At 35.0% G+C, this 12,395-nt stretch overlaps 1 protein-coding gene across 7 annotated transcripts in view; it reads left to right on the top strand.

Moving 5' to 3' along the window:
- mgat5 (alpha-1,6-mannosylglycoprotein 6-beta-N-acetylglucosaminyltransferase) overlaps positions 1-12,395 on the top strand; it is a 242,741-nt gene that overhangs the window by 160,345 nt on the left and 70,001 nt on the right. For all 7 annotated transcript variants that reach the window (XM_039757305.1, XM_039757303.1, XM_039757304.1 and 4 more), the window contains exons 6-8: positions 3,789-3,860; positions 6,073-6,234; positions 9,355-9,524. In XM_039757305.1, the coding sequence (XP_039613239.1) occupies positions 3,789-3,860; positions 6,073-6,234; positions 9,355-9,524 (404 nt within the window). The remainder of the gene's footprint in view (positions 1-3,788; positions 3,861-6,072; positions 6,235-9,354; positions 9,525-12,395) is intronic.

Genomic DNA, 12,395 nt, shown 5'->3' on the forward strand with positions numbered 1-12,395 from the left:
GCCAGAGAAGGAGTGGGAGACGAGAGAAAGAGAAGAGGAAGAAGAAGAAAGAAAGAGAAAATACTGTGTTTTAACACTGGAATTACCAAAGCCTACAAAAAAACTCGTAAATCCGTCCCACCCAGAGGTGGGTAGAGTCGCCAAAAATTGTACTCAAGTAAGAGTAGCGTTACTTCAAAATAATATTACTCAAGTAGAAGTAAAAAGTAGTCACCCAAAAAATTACTCAAGTAAGAGTAAAAAAGTTTTTGGTGAAAAGACTACTCAAGTACTGAGTAACTGTTTGATCATAATCAATTATTTATTTTTTACAAATGTTGCAATAAGACAGACAAAAATATAAAGTAATGTGCAAATTCTGCTATTTCCAAATAATAAAATAAAAAATGAGTAAAAATAAGTAACATCTTTACAAAATAAAGATGCACAAATAACACCAAATTTCCAAATCTCAGTTTTTTACAACAAAGCTTTTGAAGTCAATACCTACAGTAGGTAACATGTATGTTTGAACAGTGCAAACTTCTTACAGTGACAAGATATACTGTACACTGATAGTATAATACTGCATATTCACTTGCCCTCCAAATAGCACAGCTGATAGAAAATAACATTAGAACAAGGCAGCTTGTACACGTACAAGAAGTCTCACTTTACCTTGACTGTCTGTATTTCTGCATGTTTGGTTAAAATGTGCTTATTCTTTCCTCAGTGAAGTGATGGTTAAGATTCAGCAGGAGTTGACTCTCATTTTTCTTGGATTCTTTCTTTCCCTGTCCGCTCTCTGTGAGAAGTTTGTGCCGCTATGCCGCCACAGTTTGTGTGTGGTCATGTGACTGCATGGCTATGTCTGATTTGTTTTTTTATTTTTTTTTATTTTTTTCTCTAGCCGTCTGGAGTTTTTTTGTTTTTTCTGTCCCCCCTGGCCAAAGAACCTTACTCTTATTCGATGTTAATTAATGTTGATTTATTTTGTTTTCTTATTGTGTCTTTTATTTTTTTATTCTTTATTATGTAAAGCACTTTGAGCTACTGTTTGTATGAAAATGTGCTATATAAATAAATGTTGTTGTTGTTGTTGTTGTGAAACGGAGCCATGTGATTATTGTTGCTACGTCTGATTGTTGAAACGGAGTCTTGTGATTATTGTTGCTACATCTGATTGGTGAAACGGAGTGTTGTGATTATTGTTGCTATGTCTGATTGGTGAAACAGTCATGCAGTAGATCCACTGGCAGCTTCTCACTGGCAAAAATATAGCATATCTAATAGAAAAAAAGTAATGATTCAAGTGTTGCCCAATGTAGCGGAGTAAGAGTAGCATTTCTTCTTCACAGAGGTACTCAAGTAAAAGTAAAAAGTATGGTGCAGTAAAACTACTCCTAGAAGTATAATTTTTTTAAAAAGTTACTCAAGTAAATGTAACGGAGTAAAGGTAACTCGTTACTACCCACCTCTGGTCCCACCTTAAATCCCTTCGCACCTCTCCGTCAGCGTCTTTTGTCTTTTAATTTTGTCGATAAGCAGCAAGCGGCCTGCTATCACATCCCCCCACCGCCGCACAAAGTTTTCTCAGCTCAAGTCAATTTACCTCCGTGTCAGTTGCATTGAATAAATACTATATCGTTATTTGGAACACATGCATTTCATGTGTGTTCCGTGTCTACAACAATCTATGTAAACACATCTTTAAAACAGAAATGTTTTTCATGTTTTAGTAATAATTGACAAAATGTAGACATGAAGCATATAATGTGTGAAGCCTGAAGTCCAAATATCAAATAAACGCGTCTTTATGTGAAAACAGCAGTGTCAGATCATGGGGAGTATGAATGTAACTGGGAGAATAAAATAGAATAAAAACAATAACACTAACCTTTACAAGTACCATACATTTGCACCGGTTGTTACAGACTCAAATCAAATGTATGTTTTTATTCTAAAATAGTAAGAATAAGAGCAGTTCACTTCTCAAAACGGAGTCTTGCGGGATCGAACTCATGACCTTCTCATTACCAGTCAGCAGTTCTTACCGTTACCTCACCAAAGCGCAATAGTAGCAAAAATGTGTCAATGTTGCACCCTAACGCAGGTTCTTTTTCTGCAGTTATATTCTTGAATAAAAGTGCACTTGTTTTGTTATACTTGTACCTTTTGTGAAAGTGTTTACTTGATATTTGGACTTCAGGCTTCACACATTATACGCTTCATGTCTACATTTTGTCAATTATTACTAAACATGAAAAATGTTTCTGTTTTAACGATGTGTTTACATAGATTGTTGTAGATACAGAACACAAATGAAATGCATGTTTTCCAAATAACGATACAGTATTTACTCCAGTCTATAGAACTCTAAGCAACTGACACGCAGGTAAACAGACTTGAGCTGAGAAAACTTTGGTGGTGGTGGGATGTGATAGTAGGCTGCCTGCTACTTATTGACACATTTACAAGACAAAACACACTGATGGAGAGGTGCGAAGGGATTTAAGGTGGGACGGATTTACGAGTTTTTTCGTAGGCTTTGGTAGTTCTAGTGTTAAGTGGTTTATTTTCTGTGCTGCTGAGGGGAATGATAGAGGAGCATTTCCCCTTGAGAATAAGCGCATGTTGTGTGCTGACCTTGTGCCTGGTGTCTGTGTTGGGATTTGGCAGGTGGTGCGCCCCCTGCAGGCCACAATGTCCAATTTAAACATGTAGGAACAAAGAGCCTAACTTGGTAGCATTGGGCACAAGGGGAAGTATTTCACTTTCATAGCTGTTCCTCCTGTCTTCAGTCTTATAATTTTCAAATTAATTGGATAGTTTAAGTATTTATCAGTGTGCATCCATTTTTGTTTAATTAGATTTAACTTGAGATTTGCATAGACAGAAATTTGGCCAATATGTACTGTATGACTAATTCTTAGAATATTCTTGAACAACTGTGATATCCTGCTAATAGTAGAAACAGGACATTTGTGGGCATCAGTGGAGCCCGGGGACCATCTGCTGAAACCAAGCAGTAAAGTAGCACAGCCTTAAGTGACAAAGCAGGAAGAAGTAACTTATCTGGAAAAAAATGGAAGCCAGATGGTCACTGTTACCATACCACTGTGCATAGTTGGTGTGATTGTTGTAGTGGTTTGCACGCTTGCATGCAAATTATTCCACAAGGTGGTCAGATTAAAAAAAAAAAAAGAGTAGTGCTATATGCTTGGCCTGGGCAGTGTTGTTTGTCTTTTGTTCTTTGTAGTATTTAAGGGGACATTAGTTCTTTTGTAAAATAGGAGTGGTGGTGTTCTTTTTTTAGCAGTATACTTACTGGAGAAAATCGGAGATATGTACTGAATTTTCAACAGATGAATTCTGCATACAACTTGATTGCTCTGCTTTACAATGTAAAAACTTTTCAGAAATTCACTTCTTTATGCACTATGATTTCTCTGTTGTTACTAGATACTAGAGCACATTGGTGTTTTAAATAATTATAAGTATGTTCTTATAATATTCATGATCAAAAACTGGAAGACTGAAAAAAAAAAAGAATTATTTTTTAAAAGTCATTCATTTTGAACAGAAAATATGGCTATATTAACGATGCATCATATTTTTTCTTCACAGTTCTCTATGTTCAGTATTCAAATGATGTAAAGAATCTTACAGGTTAACTTTATGGTTGTCATCAATTTTATGTATTTAAAATGAGGTTACAGTTTAAACATAAGGGGTTTGTTAACTTTTAGGGATTAAAGATTTATCTTTTCTGTTTCAAGACTTAAATGTAAACCCTTAATATTTTTCAGGTTGAAAACTGGTGCCCTCATCTCCCATGGAGAGCGAAGAATCCCAGTGAAGATGCTGACAAAAAAGGAAGGGTATGGCAAAAATTTGTATTAATTTATATATCAATTATCGGGCTAAATTACTCAAGGCAACTTACAAATACCAGTGTACAGTATGTGCAATTCATTTGAGTGGTTAACAGCAAAGTGCAAATTTTACAGGCATAAGAGAAATAAAAAAAGCAAGAAGAGCAGGAAGCTTAAGAAGTTCCAATATGTTTTGTAAACAGATACCCCTCTTCAAGAGGCACCTGAACAGCAGTGTCATATAAGATGTTCTTGTAGTCAAAGATCTTTTCACAAATCAGGAGAAAGAAATGAGAATCCAGAAACATGTGAGCAATGGAGAGATGAGGAAAAGTGTAGTCCAAAGCACAAGAAAAACATTTTGAGGAACATCTACAAAAAGCAGTGATTGGTATTAGAGAGGAACAAAGCCAGGTTTGGACAAATGAATCCTACCAGCAACAAAAAATCAATGGAGAGGGTGAATTAAAGAAGCATTATTGGTGAAGTGAGGAACAGGGTTCGAAGAATATCCCAGACAAGAAGTTAGGTAGCATTGGCTGTGAACAAAGATAACATTATGTTGATGTGAATAAAATTAGGTTACTTTTTTTCCAAAATTGTAATTGAAATTTACATAGTGATTTTTTAATATAATGTTTAGAGAAAAATGTTTGAAAGTCAAAACAGAACTGTTACAAGATTTTTAGTGTAAGGTAATGTCCGTTCTTCTATAAGTGGATGATCAGGCAGTTGGAGATTCAAAGCAGAGCAGTACAAGATGATGATTTCTTAGGGAAAGCATACAGAAAGAAAGATGTGAATGCAGTGAGTCCCAATATGAATCTTTCAGCTTTCTTCCAGTGCAGTGTGAAAAGTGAGCATTCTTTGATACATCATCTTTACCTGCCCAGTCAAGGAAAACAGTATGGAATAAATGTGAACGAACTTGAATGGTTAACTCAGAAGGTATCAGATTGCAGCATCAGGCTTTGGCAATGTCTGCCGTAGCTTCATAGATCTGAGTAAACTAATGTTTAAATTTGTACTGAAAAACAACTCCTGCAAGATTAGAAAAAAATAGTTTGTTTTTGCATTTAAAAATTTGATTAATTACACAATTATTTTTATCCACAGCTGTGTCTATTGACAAATTTCTCAAAGTGTTATTTAGTAAATTTATGTTTTGTTATAATGTGACTGATTGGAGGAGACTTTTTACTGCAGGAAATATCTAAGAAGAAGCATTAACATTTAAAAGAAATGGTTTCCTATCCATACATTAGTGCTCCGAACCTGTCACAATGAAACAAGGGATGTGTTAATTATAAAATGTTATCCTGGTAATGACATTTTTGTTTGTGGTTTATTTATGTATGCTATATTTAGCTTTATCTAGGACATCCATGTTTCACCAGGAGTATGAGTACGTCATGAGACTCAAATAGTACTTTCAAGGAAGACCGCTACTTCTTGAGACTTCACACTCCATTACACACTAGGCTGTTTAAATTATGGTTTTGTGAACAGTGAGGTCTTATATGCACGCTGACATTACATACAGTTCAGAGATAAAATACAGTGTAAGTGGAGAGGTTACCTATGACAGATGGTTTGTAATAAAATGCATGGGAATTCAGCATGCATTTTCACAATTTATGGTGAAATAATCATAGAAAATCTCTGAAACAATACAATTACTGGAAAATTCCCAGGCTGATGAAGAGCATATTTTGACAGAGATAAAACAAAAATTAAAAAACACTGTCCATGGTCCTGCATGTTATCATGCTTAGTTACTGTATTTCAGAGTTTCGGATGAGATGGCCTTTAACGATTGTTTACATACAAATTTAATAGGTCTTAGTTTTGTCTCTTTGGTGAAGGTATATTTGTTGTGCTCACACACATTTTAATTTTGAATGCACCCTTTAAAATTTATTAGACATTTTTAGAATACAAAAACATTCTTGGCATATACACTATCTGCCCTTTCCCAAGAAAAAAATCTAAACTTTGTCATTGTACTTTTTCCAATATAGTAAGTACTTCAAGATTAATTTACTATATTGTATGATTAAACTTTTTCTTAGCATTGTTTCCATTATTAAGGCTGTTGTTAAATATCTTCACTATATTATTTTCTAATATTTTGTAAACTCCTGTTACTTGCATATTAAGTATGCACAAATTTATATTTGTAAATAAATTCAATTGAGGAATATTGTGCCCCTTGCAGTCTGAAATACGTACAGATTTTGAAGATCTATACCTTGTAATGTCCAAGCATGAAGAATTCCGGTGGATGATGTTGAGAATCAAACGAATGGCTGAGGCATGGGTTGGAGCAATTAAGTCCCTTGCCGAAAAGCAGAACCTTGAAAATCGAAAGCGCAAAAAGGTATTTTTTCAATGTATATTATAATTATGTAAATGAAGTAATGTTAGTTTTGAATGAGAAGTGTTCTGTCTTTGTGTAATGTCTTCTTTGGGTGAGTAAATTGTTAATCAATTGAACTAAATGATTTCTCCAGTATGATTCATTTTAATTTAAAAGTTAACCTTTTTTGCTTTATTATACAAGTATTAATGCTAGTCTGAATTATTGCAGGGCACTGTGATTTTTGATTGAAAATTGTTAAGAGATAATTTGAGTGTATGTTCTAGTTCACACCATTAGATGCATTTAATTTATTCATTCCGGAACCACATGGAATGTGTACTGGATTCTGCTTTCTTTAGAAAAATCTCAATGAGACCAGATGGTTCAGAATAATATATTTGCCATTCCTATACATCTTATTTCTCCAAAATGACATTGAGTTTTAAAGATATCCCAACTACGACTGTCTACCACACTACTTGATAATGTATTCTTATGTGTATGTGGTTCTCTGTGTAAAGAAAAGTTTTCTAACATTTATTTTTAACCCACTTTTGGCAGATTTTCATCAATGTCCCCTTGTTTTTGCTGAAAACTTTATTTTAAAGCAACAGATGTAATCCACTATACTAATTCCATTCTAATTTTAAACAACTCAATCATGTCACTTTTTCTCGACATTTAGTCAGTCTAACTGCTCTTCTCAGTACTGTCTCCAGCATAGTTATGTATTTGTGTAACTTGTAGACCATGACTTACACAGTTCTGTAGCTGAGGCCTCACTAGTGTGTTGTATAGCTTAGGTGTAACCTCTCTTGACCCATCCTCCACACATCAGACTTTTTACTCTGCTATTTCTAAGGTTTTTCCAGTTAATATTTTTTCTATTTGAGTCCACCATAGCTGTAATATCTCCATTTAAATGTGCATTTTTATTTAAATAGTAGTTGTGTTACCCTGCTTTGCCCAGGAAATTTTATAAGTCAATGGGCCTAAGTGCTATTGGTAAATGGGATGTATCAGAAGTACCATGTAACCAAGTACTTTTCTGTATACAGTATTTCTTTTTTTTTTTTTTTTAACCGGTGGCTAATATTATTTTAAAGTTGATTCATTCAAAGCTAAAAACTATTACAAATCTTGATTCTCCATTAGTATCAAAGCCTCAGATTAATAGTGTCTCAATATACAGTGAATATGACTAAATGACTTCCAAAAAAAAAAAAGTGACTAATAAGCTGTCCTGTTCTCTTATTATCTTATTCTGAAAAACATCATCTTTGTAGAAAAAAAATCACACTTCATTAAATGTGGCTTGGCTCTATAACTTAATTTGTTGTTTTGTTTTCTTTCTTTTTTATTCCTTCAGTTTTTTTTTTGTTTACCCCAGATTTATTGTCACATGTGTCACAGAACTAGCCTGCGAAATGATAAAAATTTCCTTTCTTAGTGAATACCTACTGCTGTAGATGTACCATCCTGCCAGATTTAATCTTAATCTTTTTAGCTAAATAGGAAAAAGTGTTTTTATTGTTCAGTCTGTCAGTCAGTCAGTCAACTTTGCATTTTTGTAGATAGATAGAGAGGTAAAAAATGCATGTTGAAACTGTTGTCTGCATTTTCCTGGGGTTTGGTTCGTTAACTCGCTCATAATATGTAAGCCTCTATACCTGATGCTTTCTGACTGGATCCAAATATTAAGATGTGGCTTGTCTCCCATTTGAAGTTGCTTTAAGCCTTCTGATTTCATCCAGTCTTACTTGGGCTGGCAAATGACACAAGTAGAACTTCTAAGGAGATCACACTGTCAGTTTTACTTGCCAGTTTATTACCTAGCATAACTGTCTGTCTGTCCATGTCTGTGTCATTTTTTTCTGTGTGGACAGTAACAATTTTCCACACTTGATGCGACATAGAAGCTTGTCCACCCTTACAGAGTGGTCCCTCACCTGTGCACCAGGAAAGCAAATACTGTATAAGACTCTCCACCTTTAATGCAAACCTGAATCGAGTGCTCCTTCTTTCTGGGGGCTGGCTTTGAGGTGGGCATTCTGGTCCTGAAATTGGTCCAAGTTGGAGAGGAGCATTAATTTCCCTGCACAGCATGCCTATCTTCTTTTGCACTTGCATATAACTGTTACCCACCTATTTTTGCTTATCTGGTCAGGAGTCTCCTCCTACATCACTGAGTGGGTACACACTATCTGCTTAAAAAATTCTCTACAGCAATGTACATGTATTTTAGCAGTCTCCTCCTCAAGGTTAGTGACCTTGAGCTCAAAGTGTTGGATTAACTGTCATCTCCTACATGCTGTATGTACAGTAGGTTACCCAGGGGCCAGTTTCATTGATGCAAGCCTACAAAAATATCCATACTCAAACAGTACTTGCATTGTATTAGCCTTATTTTTGAAATGTAGATTGTGAATTGCTTAACCCTTTTTTAACTAAAAATATATATATTGTTTTAAAGGAACTGAGGTGTAAATAATTGATATTATCATTTTTTTTTGATGTGCCAATATTGAACTTTGATGAAAGTCAACAACAAATTCAATGACTATGAGAGAACACCATGTAATGATTTCCTGCCATAGATTTGACAAATTTAATAAATACGGAAAATGTTATATCATGTCCATAAGACTAAACCTTATTTTAAGTTTCACTTCACTATGTGCTTTCTTTGTCTCATAATTATTCATCCGTACATGAGCCTAATTTTAATTGTCTGTACACTAGCCTCGTGTCACATAACAGGTCTCATAGCTTCTTTCCTAGCACAATCATGCTATTCTAATACACTTCACAACCTGGCAGGAGCTATATTCAAGAGACACATTGTCACTATACCTCTGTAACAGTCATTCTATTTTATTGAAAGGATTTAACCAAAATTATGATATAAGTGGTTCTTAATTTAACAGAAAAAGAAAAATTGGAAAGGAATATCCTAGTTATGTTTTTTTTTTTACCATAAAAGCAGCAGTTAATAAGTAATTGGTATGAATGAAATGAAATGCATCTCTGTTTTTTCCATCATCTAGCGAATATAGTTTAAATTCACATATTGTATTTCTTCTGATCTTACATACTTTCTTCTATATACTTCTAACTAACAACATTGTATTGTTTCAGATTCTTGTTCACTTAGGACTCTTGACAAAAGAATCAGGTTTCAAGATTGCAGAGAGTGCTTTCAGTGGTGGTCCTCTGGGTGAACTAGTACAGTGGAGTGATTTAATCACAACTCTCTACTTGCTGGGTCATGACCTCAAGATTTCAGCTTCACTGGCTGAACTGAAGGAGTAAGGCTATTAATTTGACTTTTAACCTTGAATTTATTTTTAAATTGCTTAATCTAAATCTTACATTAGGGTATTCTGTGGATGAAAAATAAAACAACTTAATCCATTAGGCAAACTTGTTCAAATTAAGTGATTTAAGTGACAACTTAATGATAACATTTTCTTTCACCACAGAGAATAGAAACATAGACCATTGTTGCAAAATAACAATAAAATTGACCCCATTTTAATGGTTTATTTGTTGTGCATCTTTATGACAAGGAAAGTTGCTTTGTATTGCTGTATAAAAAAATACAAGCCTCATATACAGTATATATATTGCAGTTTTGTGTAGTTACACTGTAGGAAATTGCACTTTTTTGACTACACAGACTCTGGTACACCAAAGAGGTGTTTATGGGGGTCCTTGAAATGTCAAATAATTGTATATGTTTGCTTAGTTAAATTCTAGGACACTTCAAACCATCTTCTGCATCTTGGCAGAGATCAGATGCAGGGAGAATGGATGAGTCATTTTCAAGGCCTCAGTGTTGGAGGCCATAGACTGAAGAACTGATAAACTCTATAAGATGGCAGTGCTAGTGAAATGTGGTGGGGTTTAATCCAGTTTTTTGACTTAGATTACTGCAGGAGTGAATCTCTATAATGACAATGCAAGAAAGGATGATAGCAGGAAATGATGAACGCAATGAATCTAAATTTAAAGGAAATTGGAGGTTGTGCCTTTATAATGAAGAAAGGGTAATGTTTCCTCATCCTATTTTTATAAAATAAAATTCAGAATTATGTTAGTTAACAGTTGTGAGAAAATCCGAGTAGCTGTTATGCTGTAACTTTTCTACAAGTTTGGTTGCTAGGCAACACTGCTTTATCATATGACCTTCAGTTTATGTTTATTGTTTTTACACATTGCTTAGAGCTTTGATTTGCTCCACAAATTCAAATTTAGGATTTTTATATATAAATGACTTGAAAATAATTATATTCTCAATTTTATAAGAAAGTACTAAAGTTAAATCCAGTATTCATTAGCACTGCTAAAGTTACTAATCTCACATAGGTACTTTAAGAGACACAACCACAGGTATATTTGTAGGGTGGCAAATTTATACACTAGGGTCAATCTACCTAAAAAGGATAATCAATAAACAAGTCACAGTCAGGCATTTGCACTACGAATTAGGGTAAGAGTGTCCTATCTTATAGTGGACTAGAAGCAGCACCTGACATTGCACGAATAAGTAATTTTAATCTGTGGTCCATTTTTGTTTTAGTCTGGCAACACTCTGTTTTGATGTTTCACTTGCTCTGAGCTACCAGGTGGCACTGTTGTTCAAACTGTAGTTACAAGGAGGAAAAAAACAGAGGTACCCCCATTGACAAAACTTTGGGTCCGAACATACAGTAGTTCATTTTCTTCCCTTCATCAAATGAGGAGGTGTGCAAATTTTGGCAGAGATTGGTCAGATTGTGGATATGTATACTGGACATACAAATACACGCACACACACTAATTTTGAGCTTTATATATGAAATTGGTAAAAAAGCACAGACTGAAGTGACATTGTAATTTCTGATGTGATTTTTACCTTTGTGATTATATATATATAAATATATATATATATATATATATATATATACACACACACACAGTAATCCCTCCTTGATCGCGGCGGTTGCGTTTCAGAACCCCCCGCGATAGGTGAAAATCCGCGAAGTAGAAACCATATGTTTGTATGGTTATTTTTAGATATTTTAAGCCCTTATAAACTCTCCCACACTGTTTATAAATATTCCCCGCACAGTTATACAGCATAAACCCTTCATTGAAATTATGTATGTAAACACACTGTTTATATACAGTAAAACCTAAATATTATTTTAAAGATATCGAGTGTCTCCGATATCACATATGTTACAGCCATTACGATAGACAGGTCACCAGCAATATATACGTACAATGCAAGAAAAATTCTATACAGTAAGTGTGTGTACAGTGACACTAAACGTACGTACATGTACTAAGTACTGTAAGTAGAAAATTAATTATGATTACTCACCAACAATGACACGATGACTTGTCCGATAACGATGAGTTTAGTTTTACTGCACAACAAAGGAGAGCGTTACAGCTCTTCTAAAGAAGCCTCTTCAGGCGACTGTGTAGCACCACCGTTGTTCTTCTAACCGGCAGTCTTCAATCCAAATCTCTAAAGCAGATTCCATCCAGACTACTGCCTTATTACATCCACTTACAACTCGTTTTGCACCCTAGTTAAAAGTACACTGCGGCAGTAGATCTTATATTCCTTTCCTATTTTTTAAATAAAAAGAATCGTAGCCTCATTGATGCCGTAATGCCATCCTACAGCGGTGTAGCTTTTCCCTTCCTTCAACATATCCAAAACGTTTACCTTTTTGGCAATCATGAACATCTTCCGTTGATGCTTGGGCACGGCCCCTAAAGCAGTAGCAGGAGCAGATTGTTTTGGAGCCATGATGAAGGGCTTGACTATGCACAAAGATAAACACAAAAGAGCACAAAAGTTAAATCTTTACACAGCGAAACATGTTGATGCTGAATGAGCGAGACGAGACTTCCTGGTTAACGCCACGGAATCGAATTCAGTGCTCCTTCGCTGAGCCATTCAGCACACAGGAACTTAACTGCGTGCTCTGATTGGTTAGCTTCTCAGCCATCCACCAATAGCGTCCCTTGTATGAAATCAATTGGGCAAAACAACTGAGGAAGCATGTACAGGAAGTAAAAGCACACATTGTCCGCAGAACCCGCGAAGCAGCGAAAAATCCGCATTATATATTTAGATATGCTTACACGTAAAATCCGCGATAGAGTGAAGCTGCGAAAGT

The sequence above is a fragment of the Polypterus senegalus genome, chromosome 6, assembly GCF_016835505.1.
Source record: "Polypterus senegalus isolate Bchr_013 chromosome 6, ASM1683550v1, whole genome shotgun sequence".
NCBI lineage: Eukaryota > Metazoa > Chordata > Cladistia > Polypteriformes > Polypteridae > Polypterus > Polypterus senegalus.